Source organism: Entamoeba histolytica, genomic scaffold (genome assembly GCF_000208925.1).
Source record: "Entamoeba histolytica HM-1:IMSS scf_1104750517729 genomic scaffold, whole genome shotgun sequence".
Taxonomy (NCBI): Eukaryota; Evosea; order Mastigamoebida; family Endamoebidae; genus Entamoeba; species Entamoeba histolytica.
In genome coordinates this window covers 4693-24576 of record NW_001914894.1, presented here as the reverse complement: position 1 = coordinate 24576, position 19884 = coordinate 4693, and the positions used below count along the sequence as shown (strand labels likewise).

The following is a 19884-nucleotide window of genomic DNA, read 5'->3' as shown; positions in this document are numbered from 1 at the left end:
TGAAAAAAGAAAAACTAAAAATATTTTTTGTATTACTATTTTTTTCAATACTTGAAGAGATATTTTTATATAGATTCTTTTACTACAATCTCGGGATTCTGCACTACTTTTTGATTGTTTTTTCTTTCTCTTTTCAAATTATTTTCACTCATCAAATTATTCTAATAGTTTATTTTATTATACGAAATATTATCTGATTTTTCCAGTTCTATTTTTATTATTTATTCTCGAAGAATCGTTAATTTATCGTTATATATAACATTTAATATCTTTTTGAAAAAATAAAGAATAATTAAAATCAGAACTTGAAAAGATGAATCAAAAAACAAAGTCAACCGATGGTTGGTGTTATTCTTCTTCTTTTTATTATTTGTTATTGTCACGCAACAATCACCAAAAATCAAGTTGAGGTTAATATTGATTTTACACCATTTCCTAAAAGAACAATGGAGTTTTCTGTTGAAGGGGATCATTTGAAACAATATCATTTTACTCTTCCATTAAATGAGTCACTTCAAATGACTCAATTCACATGCATTGAAAATGGTAAAGAATTACAATTTGAAGTAATTGCTAAACCTGAAAATGAAACAATTGAAGTTATTGTCGACTTATTAGATCAACAAAAAAATAAATTTACATGTAAATACCTTCATATTGATGCTCTTGAAAATTATCCAAAAGAACGTAGTTTATCAGAAAAATATAAATTCCTTTTTACAACTCATTTATGTCCACTTTCTGATCATATTAAATGTACAACATTATTTAATCTTAAGTCTATACAATCTATTGCTTTTTCTATTAAATCAACAACAGAAGGGTCAAACCGATTAAAGTTTGGACCTTATGAACCTACTGAATTTAAATTTATAAGTTATCATTTCCAAAGTTCTCTCCATCCAATGACATATAGTAGAGTACAAAAAGTTGTCAATATTAATGAAGATAATATTTATGTTCATATGGAAATAGATGATATGAAAAATAATGGAGCAATCTTAAATAAGGAGTTTAATAGAAATGACTTTAATTATGAAGGTATTTATCTTAAAGACTTTTCTATGGAAGTTGAAGTAAATGCATATGACTTAGAATATCGTGATAGCACTGGTCTTATTACTACTGGTCGTTTAATATCACGACCAAAAAGTAGTACCTTATATTTACCACCAAGATATCCTTTACTTGGAGGATGGAAAACATCATTTGAAGTTAATTACAATTATCCATTAGACGTTTCTGTCCAACAAATCAAAGAACAAAAAAGGCTTGTTATTCCTTTAAAAGTAGATTTCAAAGGCATTGTTTCAAATGAAGAAGTTGATATTGTTTTACCAGAAGGTGCAACAATTACTTCTATTAATTATCCAAAACGTTCTTATATTGAAGAAACAGTTTATAACCAACCATCATTTGGGACGTATTATAAGAAGCCTGTTGTTCAATTAATATTAAAAGAAGTTGATATGAGTGATAATACTGATATTTTAGAAATTTATTACAAAGAAAATCCAGCAGCAAAAAGAACAAAAAATATTATTGTTGCTTTCCTTACAAGTTCCATTATTATAATATTCCTTCTTTATGCTAAAGTCATTAATAATTAATTCAATTCTTTCTGGGTTTATTAGACGAAATAACGTAACAAAAAGCATTTATTTTTACAAACAATTAATTCCATACTGAACCAAAATAGCCAGAAACCCCAACAAGTAATGGACCTCCACCAACAAAGAGATTTGTCTTCGAAGGGTTAGAGGAAATAGTATATACAGCCTGTGGAATATCCGTTTCGTTCATGTCAGGAAAAGTATTTCTAACAGTACCACTACATTTGTGATAAATGGTGTGTTTATAATTCCCAGGTTTTCTCATATCAACAAAAGAGACACTACCACTTCCTCCTCCAATGACAAGATAATTGTCTAAAAACAATACACTTCTTACTCCCCAATTAACGTCAACATGACCTATAATGACAACCTCATTTTTATCTCTTGGATCTAGAATAGTGGTGAAACTCCTTGAACCAACAGCAATAACATTTCCATCTTGTTTAACATCCATGGTAACTAACTCATATGAGTCTTCAAGTTGTTCGTCATGAATAGGTTCCATAAGCTCAGCATCCCACATACCAACAGTTCCTTCAGATGTCAATGCATAACATATTTTTTTCATTCTTTGAATTCCAACACATCGAATTTTAACTTCTGGAATGGTTCTTTCAAAAAATGGTTGTTCTATATGAACTTTATTTGTTGGGTATGTATTATAATAGCTAGGTTTTTTATCCATCTTCCAGAAACATAATTTGCCATCTCTTCCTCCACTAAATAACACGTCTTCATCAATAAACTTTGAACCAAAAACCCAGTCACTATGTCCTCTAAGTAAGGCAATAGGAGAAAGTAGTATTGTATCAAAAATGACAATATCATTTGGCGAATCACTACCACTTGCCAATAATCCACTATCACCACTTGGATAATAGTCAACGTCATGAATACCAGAGCCTCTATCAAAATTAATGACAGTATTTGGTAATTTAAGTTTTTTAATTGTTTTTTCATAAACATTCCATACAATTAGTTGATTATCTTTTGAACCAAGGACAACTGTGTCTTCATTTATCCAACAGCTAGCAAAAATTTTGTCACAGTCACTTGGGGGATATTGAATTTGTTCTGTAGAGAAAAAATTTGGTATTCGTGTCTCAAAAACTTTTTCACACTCAATTGAAATTCCAAAGTATCTTAATAATAAGTTATAGAAAGTATAAACTAAGAAAAATAACAAACCGAGTATTTCGATTTCGTTGTTGAATCGCTCCTAGCATGATTTTTAAACAGTTTCTTAAGCACTCTTTTATATTCTATTTAAACGTCTTTTCGTTTCATTTAAACTTTGTATCTTCATCTGAAAAACAAATAAAAAAAAAGAATAAAAAACAAAAAAATGTTTCATAAATATTCTTCTTTGTATGAGGTTAATGAAAAGATATAATCTCAGAAGTCATGAGATTATTAGTAAAAAATATTAATAAAGAATTAAAGAATAGACTTTTTCTCAAAATGAACTCGAAATTCAGTTTACTTGTTTTTTACTCATGGTACCACTAGTAAAATTTTTAATAAAATTCTGTCAACAAATAGTTTTATAAATAGAGCAATGAATATTTGAGGAACTTTAAAATCAGTCGGTGGATAGTTAGATCGACATGTATCAAGCTTGTCATCGTGAACACCTTACTTGTTTTGATGTTTTCCCAAAAAACATGTTTAAGCCAAAGCGTAGGCACCAGAATGAACTGCTTCATACAACACTAGGTACAATTCCTAAATCTCCTAATATAGCTAACGAGTTCTATTCAACTGAACCGACCACAAATGAGAGTCAACACCATAAAAAGAATTACTATGAACAACATCCCTTTTATGCATTTTTTTATTCTGAAGAAAAAGAACAACCTGAAGAAGAAGTTGAAGAGAGTAACTCAGTAAACGAAGTCATTGAAAATGATGATGTTGTTAAACAAATTGATGCTAATGTTATTCATATTGAAAACACAAATGTCATTTTAGATGAATGGGAAAATGCTATTCATTGGGATGTGCCAGTTAAAATAACAGCAAAAGAAATGATTGAGCCAACAATTCAAAAATCTATTTGGAGAATAATTGATCCTGTTTCAGAGCCTGTTGTTCAAACACATAAAAAATCAACTGGAGAGTGGTCATTATTTACGTTAGAAAATGAGCTACTTCAAACTGACTGTTGGGAAACAGATATTTTATGGGATGAGACAGAAGTTGAGAAGAGGAAACCAGTACCATTGTATTTAGATTTAAATGATACTGGCCTTTTATTAAATGAAGCTGTAGTTCCATTAAAGAAGGAGGTTAAAGTAGAAGAAGTTCCTAGTGATACTCCTGTTGGAGTTGTTGAACCAAAAGTTCAAGCTAGTATTCCTGTAGAAGAGAAAAAAGTAACTCTTGTTCTTCCATCATTTGATGGATCAACACGACCTGGACTAGCAAAATTAGAGCCATTACCTGGATTTTCAGATAGTATTAAAGAAAAGATACCACCAATAGAACCTGAAAATAATAAAGAAGAGAATAATAAAGAAGAAAATGGAGATAAAAATATGAAAGAAGATGGTGATACTGAAAATAAAAAAGAAAAGAAAGATGAAAAAGAAGAAAAGAAAAAAGAAAGAAAAATATGGAAAATAGCTGATGATAGACTTGAAGAAGATTTATCTAATGACCGATATTATTTTATGGGAAAGACTGGATATACTCAAAAAAAATTTATTATTTATCACTCTATTCCAGCGCAAAGACTAGAAACATTCCAAACTCATTTAACTATGCCTGATCTTCAAAATTTTCATCGACCATTACTTCCAGCTAGAGATGCTGAAAAAATGCATATTAAAGGAGTTTCAGTTAAATTACAACAAAAAAGGTTTAATGTAAATAATACTTATGTACCACAAAATATGAAAGAATTATCATCAAAAGATGGTAAAATTCATTTAATAGAATATATAGAAGAATTTCCACCATTATTATCACAAGTTGGAATGGGAGCAAGAATTCGTAATTATTGTAGAAGAGATGATGAGGCTACTGTACCTGAAAAATATCATACTGGTGAGATGGTTATTGTTGAGCGTGGAGAAGAGTCACCATTTTTAGGAAAAGTAAAATCAGGACAACCTATTCAGTCATTAGATAATAAAATGACAAAAACACCTATTCATGAAACTAAAATACCAGAAACAGATTTTTTACTAATTCGATCAGAAGATGGAAGTGGATGGACAGTGAGAGAAATTGATCATTTATTTGTTGCTGGACAACAACAACCACAAAAAGATACTGAAATACCTGTTCCAGGATCTAAAACTGAAACAACATTTAATAAAGAAAGACTAGAAACAGCTATTTATTTACAATTTCATAGTAATCCAACTGTAAGAGTTACAGATTTTGTTGATGCTTTTCCAAATCAAACAGAAACCACTGTTAGAAAGATTCTTAGAAAATGTGCAAAATTTAATAGAAAAGGAAATGATAGTGGAGGAAGTTGGGAACTTAATCCAACATTTGACCTTCCAACAGAAGATGATTTATTTGCTAAAGTAACACCAGAAAGAGTTTGTTGTTATGAAGCGATGATGGCAGGTAAAATGAGATTACAAGATAAAGATATTGAAGTATTTAAATATAATCAACTGATATCAGCTAAACAAGGATTTGATCCAGATTTAAAAAAGAAGGTTGAGCCATTAATTGAAGAAGTAAGAAGAGCTCCATGGACGTCAATGAGTGTATTGGCTAAAGAGGTTAAAGGAACACTTCAAACCGATTATACTGTTAAAGACACAGACCCAAGACATTTAATTGAATATTATAGAAGATACATTCCTAAACAAGTTGGAACATCTAAATTAAATATGGAAATTAAAGACAAATATGGTGATCTTAGAAAACTTACACTTCAACAATTGAGGAATGCTTTAAAAGATTGTGGTATGAATGATGAAAAAGAACTTTCTAAAACAAGATGGGATTTAGTCAGTTTATTACAAAAGGAAGTTGCTAAAAGTATTGGAGTAAATACTGATACTGGAGGAGGAAATAGACCAATAACTAATTCAGCTTCTGTTGTAAAAAAACAAAAAAAAATTAAAGAAATATTTGCAGAACAAATTGCATTTATTACTGATGACACAATTGCTGAAGAAGAAGAGGAAGAAGACGAAGATGAACAAATGAACAAAGAAATATTTGAAGATTATTTAAAAACAAAAAGAAAAGTTACAACATATACTAAACCAAAAAAGGATGCTCTTCAGTCAAGGTCTTCTCGATCAGCACTTACTTTTTATCAACACAAAATTGTTGACCCATCAAGAGAAGCTAGTAAACAAAAGCTTAGAAAACAAACAAGAAAAATTAGAGAAAGAATTAGAAGAATGAAGAAAAAGGAAAAAGAAAAAGAAAAAAATGAATTAGAAAAGAAAAAAGAAGAAGAGTTAAAGAAAACAGTTGAAACAAAAGAATTTGAAATTGGAAAAGAAAATGAAGTAGTTACAAAGAATGTTACAATCACACCAATAGAAGAAGAAATTCCATCTGAAGAAAAAAAGGTATTAAGAAAAAAAGAAAAAAAAGAAATTGTTACACCTATAGAAGAAGTGTTAGTTCATCCTAAAAAAGAAAAAAGAATAAGAAGAGAAAAGAAACAAGAAGAAGTTTTAAAAGAAATTGAAGGCGTTGGAGGAGTATTAGACGTATTAGGAAATGAAAATGAAATACCACCAGTCACTGTTTCAGTTGTTGATGTTACAGAAAAACAAAGTCTTGAGTTAAAAAAATTACTTGAAGGATGTTTAAGCTATCTTAAAAAGAATAAATTATTTGCGTCTTTCATTTCTGCTGTTAATGTTGAGCTTATTACTGATTATGTCAATATCATAAAACATCCTATTGATTTAAATTATATTGGAAAGAAAGTTAGAAAAGGAGATTATCATAATATTAAAGAATTTATGAAAGATATTGAATTGTTAGTAAATAATTGTTATAAATACAATAGTAGAGGACTATATAAATGTCCAATACTAATACCAAATGCAGATTTATTGTACGAATACACTGTTGCATATTTTTCAAAAAATAGTAAGAGTTGTATGTAATTCATTGATTGGTTTTTTTATTATTTAATTTATTATTATTTAAATTTAAACAAAATAGTTTAGATAGAAGGTAGTATGTCAGAAACACCACATAAACATTAATACAATTCATATTTTGGCTCTTCACATTATTATTTGGTTATGACAATGTATTTGAATTAGAAATATCTTAGTTAACGTTACAAATGGTGCAGCAATTTATTACAGTGGAATATTACATATTGTCCTATAATAATTGGTAATTATCAATAAAGAAATTAAAAAAATATATGAAGGTATTATTCAATGAAAAGGATCTACTAAAGTGTGGTTAAGATTAAAAGAAATTAGTCAAAGTAATATCGTGGGAATGAAATGTTTTCTTCTCTCATTCTTAAAATAAGAAAAATGAAATTCTTTAAAACTAAGGTAGAAAACAAAGGATTAAAAAGAAGGAATAAGTGAAGAAGGTTGAAAATATTTTAATAGGAAGATATAAAATAAAGAAGTGTTTTTCTCAATTTCTTAGACAAACTTAAATGATAATTTAAACAAAGAAATGACTCTTTTTTAAAAAACAAGCTAAGGGATAGAATTAGTCTCCACTGTGTAAGGAAGAATATATGAAAAGTCTATTAACACTTATAATTAACTAATTTTTAATTTATTATTATTTAAAGTTAAATCAAATAATTTTTTAATATTCAATTGATTAAATACATTACTTGGATAACACTACTTTTATTCATTCATTTATCGTTTTTCATTTTTTCTTCTTGGTGAGAAAAAGGCAATAAATCTGTTTTGATGAGAAAGAGGACGATCTAAATCTTCAAGAGTAGTTTTAAAAGCAACTGGTTTTTTGTATTTTTTATCTTGTTCTTTTGTTTCATTCATTTTGTGTTCAGAAGTAGATATTCCAGTAACAAATGTATTAAACACACGTTGAAGATTTAGATTTGTTGTAGCTGATGTTTCAAAGAAGGCACATGGACAAACCTTTTGAATTTTATTTTTTAATTTCTCACCTTCTTCTGGTGAAATAACACGATGACTAGCATCACATTTATTACCAATAATAAGAATTGATGGATATCCTTTGTTCCCATTATTAGCTATTATAGAAAGACATTCTGCAATGTCTTCTTGAGCATTAACAAATGACCCCAAATCAGTTACAGAATAAACATAAACAAGGTAATCAGTTCGAGTAAGTTCACTGTCTCGAAGTAAATGAAATTCTTCTTCACCTGAAGTATCGACAAGAGTAACTTCAGTTTTGTACCCATCAACAGTAATTAAACTATTGTAAGTGTCTTGTATTGTTGGGAGATATTCATTAATGGTTTTATGATATAAATATTGTTTAATAAGAGCAGTTTTTCCAGTAGCAGGATGACCAATAAAAGTAACACGAACAGTATTCATTAGAGTTAATTAAATTAATGAGTTTATTTTAACAAGTCTTTAAATATAGTGAATGTAATATCTACTGTTTTAATTTTAGAATAGCAGAAATTTCATTTATTAAAAATAGAAAAAAAAGGATGGATATTATTTATTATTAAAAGTAAAGTACTTCTATAAATCAGAAATATCCTATAATAATATCTAATTTTTCAAATTGTTTTACATTTATCTCTTAATTTAACTAAAAAAAAGCCGAATGAAGTTTTTTAAATTAAAAATAATATTTTTTAATAATTTATATTAAATAAATAAATGTTAATTGTAAATGTTGACTCTTGTTTTATGTTTTTGTGTTGTATTTATAGATTATTGTTCATTTTTGTTATGTGTTATTTATAGAAATGGTATTCTATAAATACATCACAATAACAAAAAAAAATATTATGTTATTCAAAGATGATAAAAATAAAACTTAAAAATTAGGATTTATGCAAAGAATTAAACGACAATATTCAAGGACGTCATTATCTATTGGAAGTGCATTTGGAGGATGGTCAAAAATAGTAGGAAATTCAAAAGGAGGAGAACAAAGTAGTGGCTCTGTTGAACCGACTGAAACTATGGTTAATCACCCACTTATCAATTATTTAATATCAAACAAAAATCTGATGAGATATGTTGTTCATTTTAATATCATTTTATTATTGCCACCACTTGATATTATCAAAGATATTCCTATTTCAGTAGCAATTGTTGAAACTCATTTAATCCATTTATCTCCTAAAACAATGATGTTTGTTACATTAAATGGGTTATGTGGTAAATTTGAAGAACAGGTAATAACAATATTCAACGGAGCACAAACGAATAATCATCGACCTGATATATTAGCAGAGTTATTACAGTCATATCCAACGAATGACCCGATATTTACAACACATGCAAGTGGAGCTGATGAATTTACATATAACGGGAATCATATTATTACCATATCAATCAAATTTCCTATATGTAATAATTCATTACCATGGTCCTGGAAAATGAAACCATCACAATTTAGTTCACCACCTTCTACAACTATGTATAAAATATTAATGGAATTACAAAATTCATTTGATGAGTTAAGAAAACAAATACCAAATATTGAAGAAGATGAAAAAAATGATCCACAAATAAGAAGTGGAGCATTTCCCCATTATTTTCATATTGACTGTACAGAAACACGAATTAACAATTTAAGAGAAAATGAAATGGAAATAGCAAAATTTCATTCTCGATTATCTTCAGAATGTAATTCTGAATTAGAAAAGAAAATTATGACATTTATTATTGAATTTCCTAGTCTTGCAAAAGAAAAATTTTTAAGTGAAAGAAAACAAATGATTAATTCATTTATTAAAGAAGTATCTGAAAAAGTAAAAAATAATGTAATATGGCAAGATGATAATGGATTTAATTTTATTACATTTTCATCAAATTTAAAAGTATTTCTTTATAATAAATTATTTAGATATCTATGGCCTCCTTCAATTTCTCAACTAGAAAATTTAGATTATACAGATCCAGTAATATTTGACTCAATTTGTCATTCTACCTGTACATCTTATTTATGTCTTCAACCTAAATTTTTTGGTTATGATGGTCCAATTGAATTTCTTAATAAAATACTTGCTATTCCTATTAAATTTTTTAGGAAGCTTGATGCAGTTAGGTCTCCTTCAGAAAAGATTATGTGTATTTATTGTGCTTTAAAAGCAGTAGAACAAACGTGTTATTATATAAGTTTAAAATGTGTGAATAGTAAACCATTTTTACCTTTATTATTATATACAATTATACAAGCTGACTTATCTCAAATTTGGTCAAATATCATCTTTATTAAAGAAATGGGTGATTATAATGATTCATTATTTATGCATTATTTTGATACTTTTGAACAAGCTGTAAAAGCAATTGAACAATTACCTCAATCATTTGAACTTCAAAATGATCAAGAATATAAGGTAATGATAAATATAAGAAAAGATGAAATTAATTGGTCAATATTTAATAATGAATTACCAAACTACTTTATGCCAATTTTTACACTTGATGATCTTAGAAAATATTTTGGTGCATTTCCAAGATCGGAAGATAGAATGAGACAATTAATATTTAGTAATCCATCAAAAATACAAAGAGATGATTATGCTGACCTTATTTCTTTCTTTAAAGTATTGCAAAATGAATAATATTATTAATTTAATACTTAGATAATAAAAAAATTTAACTATATTATTGAACTTGGTTTAAAAACTTCACTTAGTGTGTTTGTTGGGAATTTGGTGCTTGGTTTTGTACTGGTGTTTGTGTTGGAATTTGATTTCCAGATTTTTTATTTGGTTGAGTAGAAGCTCCATTGTTCATTCCAGCTGCTTGTTTAGCTTTTTGTTCAGCACTTTCTTCTTTAGCATCTTTTTCTGCTTGTGCTTTTTCAAGAGCGTCAGAAATAACTTTAGATATTTTAGTTTTAGAGTCAACAAACATTTCTTGAATTTTTGTTTTTAAATTCTCTTTAAATTCATTAAATTCTTTTTGAGCTGCTTCACGAAGTAATCTTATTTGCCTTTTAATTTCTTTAACAGTCTTTCTTTGTTTATGTTCTTCTTCACGGAATGTTTGTTTAACTTCTACTCCTCCTTGACTTGTTTGAATCTTAACATCTTTAAGATCTCCTTTATGTTCAGGGTTTTGTTGTGCTTGTTTTAATGATTCAGAAGCACTAGTAGACATTTCAAGAATTGTTTTAGAAGCAGTGTCATGTGCAACTTTTTCAGCGTTTTCAGCTTCTTGAAGTGTTTTTTCCATTTCAGTTAATTTTTGGGTGTGTACTTTCATTTTATCAGAAAGTGATTTAACACGAGTCTCTTTTTCTAATTTAACACTTTTATCAAGAGCATCAATATAATTCTTAATATTTGAACGTGAAGATACAGGAGCTGTTAATTGTAAATTATTAATTTCTTGAAGTTTTCCATTAACAATACTTCCAACAATATCAGTAACTTTCTTTTGTCCATTTACAATAGTATTTCTTGTTTCTTCCAATACTTTTTTTGAAACGGTTAGTTCTTCAACAAAATGGCTGTGATGGAATTCTACTGAATTTTGGCTTTGTTTTGAAGCACTTTGGACTTTGTCTAATTGTCTTTGGGCAGTACCAGCATGAACACGAGAAGGTTCAGGTTTATTTTCTTGACTTTGTTGAGCAAAACACAAAATAACACAAAGTAAAACAATGATTAACTTCATTAATAAAATAAATTATAAATTTTAGTTTTAAGTTCTTTATCTAAAATCAATGAAAAGATTCTTCTTTTTTTTTACAATAATTTTTTAATTTTTTTATTATTTTTATTATTTGTTATTTAATACAAAATATTAAAACAAAACAATAAATTTATGAGTTGGTTAAATCAGAATTGAAACAGGTGTTTCATCAGTACTTAAGTTTTTTAATACTTTTTTTGTTAAAAGTTTCAATTCTTTCATTTCATTTGAATTATCTACTTTTTCTGATCCATTAGTAGTATATTCAACTTGTAATTTTTTAAAAGCAGAGTTCATAGTTTCTTTAAATTGTCTTCTTAATTTATTTCTTTCAATTGCGAATTCAACAGCTTTTTTTTGAATTTCTTTAGCAATTTTTTTTTCACTCATTTCTCTTTCATGTTGTAAAGCTTTTTTAAGTAATTCTGAACGTTTTTGAAGTTCTTTTTCTGATTGAGTCATTCGAGTTTTAATTTCATTTAAAGCGTTTTTTTCTTCTAATTCCATTTTTTTAATATCACGAGTAATTTGTTCATGTTCTTTAGAGCTAAGTCTTTTTTGTTCATATTCTTTCCATTTCAATTGCATTTGATTTTTCCAAGTATCGTCATGAAGAAAAGCATTAAATTTTTTATCTTTATTAAATTCATATTTAATAGGTTTGTGATGAATAGATTTAATAACTTTTTTATAAATTTTATGAGTAAAAGGTTTATTATAATAAGTATTAATATAAGGAGTAATTGGTTTATGAATATATCTTTTACGATAATATTGTGGACCATTATTTTTATATACAATTTTTACATATTTTGGTTTAGAATATTTCTTTCTTAATTTACGTTGTTTTTCAAGTTCATTTACTTTTCCAACAACTCCATTAATTTGATTTAAAAGTGATTCAGTTTCACTCCATGTTTTTCCATTTTTTTTCATAAATTCTTTATGTGCTTTTTCTCTTATTTTATTTTTTTGAATCATTTTTAAATATACTGGATTTTTGTCAATTGGTGACGCTTTTAATAAATATTCACTTGGAATAACTTTTTCTGTTTGTTCTTTAAAATTATTTCTTTCAGAAGTTCTTTTTCTATTCCATGTTCCTTTAATATTACTTTTCATCCATTTTAAATTAAATGCATTTGCTCGTTCATGAATTTCTTTATTAATTTCTAATTGTTGTTTATCTCTTTTTGCCATTTCTCGTTCATAATTTCTTGAACGTTGTGTTGCTTTCATATATTTTTCTTCAATATCATTTAATCTTTTTAGTCTTTGTTTATTTATTAATTTTAATTGTTCAATATTATTATCATTTGCAATGAGTGTTCTTAATGACATCCATTCATTATTAGTATTTCCATTAATTTGATTTGCAGAACATATTACAATTATTAAATTTAAATAAATCAACATCATTTTTTTTATTAATAATATAATATTCCTTTTAGTTCTTTTTTCTGTCTTTTTCTTTTTTCTTTTTTTTTTTTAAATAACATTTTTTTTGAATAACAAAAAATTCAATCATTTTCTTTCTTCATTTTTTCTTTTAATGCTAAATAATTTTGTTGTAATGGTTTAGCTAATTCTACTAATCCAATTCCTTTAAAGAAATTAAAAGCAAAAATAATATGTTCTTTGTCCTCAGTTGGAAACATTCCTCTAACACTTTCTTGAAGTTCATTTGAGAAAAGTTTTTCTTTAAATTCTTTCATTCCCATTTCTTCAAATAAGTTTTGAAACATAATTTTTAGAAATACACGTGAAGAAGATGTAGTATCATCATCAGTTAATTTAATAATTGAAAAAAGTTCCCAAGGAATAGCATTTGAATAAAAAAGATATGAATATAACATTGCTATATTACGTATTTGATTCATATCTTTTAGATGAATAGTTTGATATTGAATTTTAAATTGATCAATAAAAAGGTTTTTATATAAAATGTGTAAAACACATAACCTTTCAGAGGCAAGTCCATAATATTTTTTATAAGTTTTTTCTTGAGAACAACATTCAATAACCATTTCTACTAATATTTTTTCTTCACCTTCTCTTAATTTAAGACTCAATAATTTATGTACACATTCTTCAAAATTATAACATGACATAATGGTAATATAAATCTTTTTCTTTAAAAATATCTCTTCTGCTCCTGTTTGATCATCAAATTTTTCAATTTCTGTTTCTTCTTTTGTTTTTTGTTGTTCTTGTATTTGGTTATCATCGTCTTCTTCTTCTTCACTCTCTTCTCCTATAATCTCTGCTTTTTTAATTTCCCATTTTCTTTCATTTTGTTCAAATTCTTCATCAAATTTAAAAAGATTAAGTTCATCCATTGTATTTAATGGTGTAGTTAAATCAACAGTATGAGTAATTTTATCTTCATCTTCAATAAGGTCTAATTCTTCTATTACTGAAGGATAATTAATAAAACCATTCCTTCGTTCATTTAAAAGTTGATTAATTTTAAAATATATTCTTTCTGAAGCCTTCTTTCTAGAAACAATTCCTCTTAATTGCTCATAAATTGGTTGAATTTTTCCTTTTATTATTGAATCAAAATATTCTCCAACATTTAATAATAATGTCACTACTTTTTCAATATTTTCATCTGTTGGATTTTTCATTAATTGAATTAATATTTGAAGAGGTAATGTGACTGAACAGACTTGTTGATTTGTAAGTTGTGCAATAAATTGAAGTTTTCTTAATGATCCATCTTCTTCTTCTCTTTTAATTGTTAAATTAAATTGATGAATTATTCTGTGTATTGTTAATTCTCCAATAGCTGGAATTTTTGTATTAATTACTGCAATTAAAGTAGCATAAATATTTGAAAAATTTGGTTCAGCGTCTTGGGCTCTTATCACTGAATTAACAAATAACCCTTTTCCACGGACTAAATTTTCTTTAAATAATTCTACAATAATTGTTTTAATATTACTTAAACTAACTTTGTTTACTAATCCATTTAATGTTCTTTTTAGTGCAATAAAACTTTGTTTTTGATATTCTTCTCTTTCTTTTCTCGTTTGTGGTTTTTCTATTCTCTTATTTTCTTGTTTTTCAATTTTTTCTTCTTTTTCTTCATTCATTTGTATATCAGTTTTGATTTCTTCCATTTGTGGAGAGTTTATTTCATTTGAGTAATTGTTGTCGTCTTCTTGTTGTGTCATGTTCAACTGTTTTTTTTTTTGAATAAAAGAAAAATAATTGTTATACAACCCAAAATATTTTTATTATTATTTAATTTTTGTTTTTATTTTGATAGTAAAAAAAAAATGTTATAGTTGAATAAAAATAAAATTAATTTTGATTTAAAAAAGAAAAACGTTATTTATATTATAATTTAGTTATAAAAAAATGTTATTATACTATTTTTAATAACTTATTCTTTTTTAGTAAATAAAATTCAATTACGAGAAAAGAAATTCAATTAGGAAATAGTTTTTTATTCAGTGCAAACATCATTCTCACATTTCTTTTCTTTTAACTTTTTAGCAATTTCTGAATATCTTTCACAAGTACCATTTGTTGGTAAATAAAAGTTGTATTTACCATCATACATATCACGACAAATTGTACAAACTTTACCATCAGTTTCAAAACATTTTAATACACATTTTCCATTTTCATCAATGTTATATCCATCATAGCAATGTGTACAAAAATCTTTATTTTCATCACAATTACTACATCCAGTATCACTACATACTTCACAAGTTTCATAACTATGTGAATATCCTTCATTTACACAACTTGTACATTGTTTAGCAGAATTAGAACAAGTTTGGCAAGAGACATCACATGCTGTAATCATTAATTTAAGAATTATTAAATAGAAGACAATAAACAATTAAAATAAAATAACAAACGTTCACATGAAAAGTCTTTTGTTATAAAATAATTATCATAACATTCAGAACATTTGTCTCCTACTTTTTTTAAACATCCATCACTTTTCTTACAAAATTCAAAATCAACAGGAATATACCCTGGTTTACATCTTTTACATTTAGATGGAATACTATCATATGGAAGAGAATGTTCTGCACAATTAGTAAGTTCACATTTTCCATTAACAAATGAACAATCTGAATTACATTTTCTGCAACTATCTTTATCTTTTCCTTCACATGTTGTTTTATCAGATACAGTACATTCTATTTATTAAGTATTATTATTTGAATATTATTTGTATTTCTTTTTTTTATTATATTTAACAAACCATGACATTTATATTCTCCAGTTTTATTACTTCTATAAAATCCATCATCACATTTCATACATTCTGGAATATCTAATTGTAATAATTCACATCTAACATATAAATTAAATTCAGACCCATCAATTTGTTTTTTCTCTTTTTTAACACAAGCTGTTCCATTTTCATTGACCTCATATGGTTCATAACATGTACCACATAAATGAGCTTTATTTACTGACATACAATGTTCAATTTGGGTTTCTATTTTATTGAACGCTTTTCTTTTTTAAATAAAAATGAATTAAAAAGAACAAACTAACACACTTTCCATCTTCAATCCAATATGCTTCTCTACAAGTTAAACAAGGTGATTTTTCAAATAATGGATTAACATAAGTATCACAAGCATCAATTGTTTGAATACATGATCCATTAACTCTTAAAAATTGATGATAACACCAGTTACATTTGTTTACATCACCATCACAATCAACACATCCTGGAACATTACACTTTTTACATTCATCACCAATTAATGTATATCCTTCTCTACATTTTTGACAATGTCCTTTATGATATTCAACACATAAAATATCATTTTTTTCACACTCCCCATGATGAATATGATATCCATCAAAACATTTATAACACCTATTATTCTTAATAGTTTTGCAATGTTTTATTACTGATCTTCCATAAACACATTCACCATTTTGAAGCAAAAATCCATCCATACAAAGTGAGCAATGATCCTCTTTACATTCTTGACAAAAAGAAATATTACAACTAACATCGATTGCTGTTGTAAGTGAGATAAGTAAAAGCAACATTGAATTTTTAAGTTTATTCTTCTCTTAGAATATTCTTTTTATTTCTTCTCTTATTATCTTCAATAACAAAAAAAAAACAAAAAAAAGAAGAAAAACAAAATAGAATGAGATGAAGAAGAATTAAAACCAAGAAGAAGAAGTTAATATCTTATAATGAGTCATAGTTGATGGTTTAAAACATGATGAATTGCTTTTTTTGTTAATTAATGAATAATAACGATTCCGAATTGATCGTGCTGTCCTGTTATTTAAATACATTGCAATTGAACACCAATGACTCCCAAAAACTGAATGTTGTTGTAAAATAATTTCATCTTCTTCTCTTTTCCATTGACTCGTATCTATACTCGGTTTTAAATGATTAATATATCGTTCTCTACATTGTTTTCTTGTTCGACTTCCTACTTCTTTTGATATTTCTACCCACTTCGATTCTCCATATCTTTCTACTCCTCTCATCAATTTATTATCTTCTTCATTCGTCCACATCTTCCCTTGTCTTCTTTCTTTTCTTCCTTTTCTTTCTTTCTCTTCATTTCTTTTCTCTTCATTCCCTGACTCACATACAAGACTTTCTATTTCATTCATTTCTACTGACATTTGCATATTCTTTTCCTTTTCTCTTTTCTATTTCATCTCTTAATTCTTTCCTTTTTATCTTCTCTTCTTTTCTTGGAAGTTTTGAAAACAATTCAACCCCCATATTTATTAAATCTTTGTAGTTTACGCAATTGAATTGTAAGAATATTCTTATGTTTTTCATTATTTTTAAAGAATAAAAAATGTCCAGCAATTTGTAACGTTCGGGATTAACTTTTCCAAGTCTCAATCTCCGCTAAAAGTTGTTTGGATTTGAACTTCCTATTAAACCTATTAAAGGCCCTTTTTAATCTTTTTACTAATCTCCGCTTATAAAATACTTGCCATTACTCTGTTTGTTTTTAAGAAATATTATGTATTTTATTTAGATGACTTTCTTCATTCTCTTATGAATTAGCTCTCAAGGAGTTTATCCCTTAAAGAGTCATTCTTAAGATTTTGTTGAAAGAACAGCGGAGATATTAATTTGAGTTATATCTATTTAATAACTAATTGAAATATTGTACAACAGAAAAGCCAAAAGAATTATATCACTTACCTTCCATCTTTTTTTTACAACTTCAATTATGAAACATTAATCTTTCTACATAAATTTGATTTTATAATGATTTATTTGTTGAAGGTTTTTTATTAAAAAATTTTTAATATGAAAAGTTTTTAATTATATGAAAATAAATAAATTAGAAGTAAAGTGAGGATAACTTAATAACTCTGTTGTTCTTATTTGTATTGAGTTGGTCAACAGATAACAATGGACAATTATAATATAAACATTTTATTATATTTGGTGTTTCTAATTTAAATAAAATGTTACATTGTTGAACAATTAATTCACACATTGCTTTCGTTTTAATAGTCTGTAATAACCCACACTTTGTAATATTTACTTTAGTCAATGAAGATGGTAAAAGAAGAGTTGTTAATGATTCACAATGATCGATGAATAAATTAGAAAAATGCATTGGGAAATTAATTTCTTCAAGAGTTAAACAGTCAATAAAAGAAGCTGATAAAAGATTATTAACACAAGAAAGGTCTAGCCTCTTATAATATGACAATGAATTTTTTAATTCAAGAGTACTAAGTGTTAATGGAATATTGAAATTTATTAATTGATTACAATTCACTAATTTGACTTCTTGGATATTCTTACATAATTCAATACCCTCAATTTTTGACAATAATTCAAAATCACTTAGACGTAGAGATGTTATTTTTGTAGGAATTTTAAACGACCTAATTCTGTTACAATAATAAAAATTGATTTTTGATAGATTCGATGAAAGTTCTAATCGTTGTAATGATGTACATCCATCTAATTCTAATGTTGATACTGAATTAGGAATAGAAAGTTCTAAAAGAGAAGAACATTCACTAATAATAATATGTCTTAAATCTATGTAAGGAGTTGCATCAATAAATTTAAATGAACCACATTTCATAAGTTCTAAACGAGTGAGAAATACATTAGGTATCATTGAAATAGACTTACAATCATATAGTCGTAGCATTTTAAGTTGATTAGACCCTATTATACTTTTTAAATTTTTGCATTCAGCAAATTTTAATCGAGTAAGTGTTTCTGGATACTCTAATGTTTCAATTTGCGAATTTGCATTAATTTCAAGTGATTGTAATGATGTCCAATTTTTTGTATTAAACTGAGTTGGAAGAATAGGTGAAGTTCCATTGTAAACACCAATTTTTAATATCGCCACTTTGTTATAAAATGGTAAAATCTTTTCAAATGGAATTCGTTCAATTCTAAACCTGTACAAATCATACTCAGATATGATTTGACATTGTTGGTAATCTTCAAATGAACAAGAAAGTGTTTGTATATGAGGAAAGAAACGAAGTAGTTCAGTTGATATATGTTGATGGATTTCAGGATTAACTTTAAATGATAACAATACATCTTGACATTTTTTATTGATTAAAATAAATTCTTTCAACGCTTTAAGTTCATTGAAATATTCAACAACAACCATCAATGAACTAACATCAAGTTGTGACATTTTTATTAATTTTAAAGTTTAAGTTTCGTTTTGAAGAAGTTAAATAACATTAAAAATGTCATCACCAAAACCAACTAGAAATAATATTTTTATAAGTTCTTTTTGTTTTTTATAACAATAATATAATATACTATTACTAAAAATAACATTATTTAAGTTTTATTAGATTATATTATTTTTAAGTTAGAATGATTAAATCATTTTTACTTTGAATGAATGAGATGAATGGTTTCTCAAAAAAATATTTTTTTATCAAAAAATGTTATTTCTTTATTTTGTTTATCAAAGGATTAATAAAACAAATTAATGCTATTTGTCAAAACTAAAATATGTGTTTCTGCTTAACCAAATAATTAACCAAATAAAATACATATTTTATGTAGCACTTCTTTTTATTAAACATACGTTATTCTAATGCTGACATGAGAAACAGATTAAAATAAGATTAAAATAGTTAATTCATGCATTTAACTCAACTATCATTGCTTTTTGAATATCTTCTGTGTGTTATGTTTTTAAATAATAGATAAATAAAGACAATGATGTTAAGTTCATTCTAATTAATTTCAATAAGTTTTAATATACTCATCAATACTTAAACTCATTCGATTTTTTAATGTAATTAAAGTAAGTTCAAATAAGTATAACTATAACTTTCTTACAACACTCATTTTGTACATCCTTTATGAAAAGATAATGTTTAACATATTTAATAATGATTAATATCATTAGTACTCATTAGTACTATTTTATTAAATTACACATTAAAAATGTCTAAAGTACCACCTTTTAAGAGTATATTCTTTAAGCAAA

General features: G+C 26.3%; 11 protein-coding genes across 11 annotated transcripts, besides 2 other annotated features; 3 read left to right on the top strand and 8 right to left on the bottom strand.

Annotated features, from left to right (window-relative positions):
- Positions 1-338: 338 nt before the first annotated feature.
- Positions 339-1610, top strand: EHI_093790 (dolychil-diphosphooligosaccharide-- protein glycosyltransferase subunit, putative; the record flags this gene model as incomplete). The annotated part of the gene is made up of 1 exon (XM_652201.1): positions 339-1610. The coding sequence occupies one exon, from the start codon at positions 339-341 to the stop codon at positions 1608-1610; it is 1272 nt and encodes a 423-aa protein (XP_657293.1).
- A 64-nt stretch (positions 1611-1674) lies between these two features.
- Positions 1675-2842, bottom strand: EHI_093780 (WD domain containing protein; the record flags this gene model as incomplete). Its single annotated transcript, XM_652202.1, has 2 exons — positions 1675-2758; positions 2805-2842. The coding sequence occupies 2 exons, from the start codon at positions 2840-2842 to the stop codon at positions 1675-1677; spliced, it is 1122 nt and encodes a 373-aa protein (XP_657294.1).
- A 381-nt stretch (positions 2843-3223) lies between these two features.
- Positions 3224-6715, top strand: EHI_093770 (bromodomain protein, putative; the record flags this gene model as incomplete). Its single annotated transcript, XM_652203.1, has 1 exon — positions 3224-6715. One exon carries the CDS (start codon positions 3224-3226, stop codon positions 6713-6715), a length of 3492 nt encoding a protein of 1163 aa, XP_657295.1.
- A 67-nt stretch (positions 6716-6782) lies between these two features.
- Positions 6783-6935: a repeat region.
- Positions 6936-7026: 91 nt separating this feature from the next.
- Positions 7027-7356: a repeat region.
- A 91-nt stretch (positions 7357-7447) lies between these two features.
- Positions 7448-8122, bottom strand: EHI_093760 (Ras family GTPase; the record flags this gene model as incomplete). The annotated part of the gene is made up of 1 exon (XM_642769.1): positions 7448-8122. The coding sequence occupies one exon, from the start codon at positions 8120-8122 to the stop codon at positions 7448-7450; it is 675 nt and encodes a 224-aa protein (XP_647861.1).
- Positions 8123-8592: 470 nt separating this feature from the next.
- Positions 8593-10335, top strand: EHI_093750 (uncharacterized protein; the record flags this gene model as incomplete). The annotated part of the gene is made up of 1 exon (XM_652205.2): positions 8593-10335. The coding sequence occupies one exon, from the start codon at positions 8593-8595 to the stop codon at positions 10333-10335; it is 1743 nt and encodes a 580-aa protein (XP_657297.2).
- Positions 10336-10389: 54 nt separating this feature from the next.
- EHI_093740 (uncharacterized protein) lies at positions 10390-11399 on the bottom strand. The gene has a single exon (XM_652206.2). The coding sequence runs from the start codon at positions 11393-11395 to the stop codon at positions 10406-10408; it is 990 nt and encodes a 329-aa protein (XP_657298.1). The 5' UTR covers positions 11396-11399; the 3' UTR covers positions 10390-10405.
- A 155-nt stretch (positions 11400-11554) lies between these two features.
- EHI_093730 (uncharacterized protein) lies at positions 11555-12832 on the bottom strand (the record flags this gene model as incomplete). The annotated part of the gene is made up of 1 exon (XM_652207.1): positions 11555-12832. The coding sequence occupies one exon, from the start codon at positions 12830-12832 to the stop codon at positions 11555-11557; it is 1278 nt and encodes a 425-aa protein (XP_657299.1).
- A 101-nt stretch (positions 12833-12933) lies between these two features.
- Positions 12934-14592, bottom strand: EHI_093720 (cell cycle control protein, putative; the record flags this gene model as incomplete). The annotated part of the gene is made up of 1 exon (XM_652208.1): positions 12934-14592. One exon carries the CDS (start codon positions 14590-14592, stop codon positions 12934-12936), a length of 1659 nt encoding a protein of 552 aa, XP_657300.1.
- A 275-nt stretch (positions 14593-14867) lies between these two features.
- Positions 14868-16453, bottom strand: EHI_093710 (CXXC-rich protein; the record flags this gene model as incomplete). The annotated part of the gene is made up of 4 exons (XM_652209.1): positions 14868-15226; positions 15292-15579; positions 15645-15884; positions 15940-16453. 4 exons carry the CDS (start codon positions 16451-16453, stop codon positions 14868-14870), a joined length of 1401 nt encoding a protein of 466 aa, XP_657301.1.
- Positions 16454-16573: 120 nt separating this feature from the next.
- On the bottom strand, positions 16574-17059 carry EHI_093700 (myb-like DNA-binding domain containing protein; the record flags this gene model as incomplete). Its single annotated transcript, XM_642832.2, has 1 exon — positions 16574-17059. One exon carries the CDS (start codon positions 17057-17059, stop codon positions 16574-16576), a length of 486 nt encoding a protein of 161 aa, XP_647924.1.
- Positions 17060-17733: 674 nt separating this feature from the next.
- EHI_093690 (uncharacterized protein) lies at positions 17734-19071 on the bottom strand (the record flags this gene model as incomplete). Its single annotated transcript, XM_652211.1, has 1 exon — positions 17734-19071. One exon carries the CDS (start codon positions 19069-19071, stop codon positions 17734-17736), a length of 1338 nt encoding a protein of 445 aa, XP_657303.1.
- Between the last annotated feature and the right edge of the window lie 813 nt (positions 19072-19884).

What these genes read in the sequence shown, in the direction of transcription:
- EHI_093740 (XM_652206.2), bottom strand. Translation starts at nt 11,395, where the DNA reads ATGAAGTTAATCATTGTTTTACTTTGTGTTATTTTGTGTTTTGCTCAA.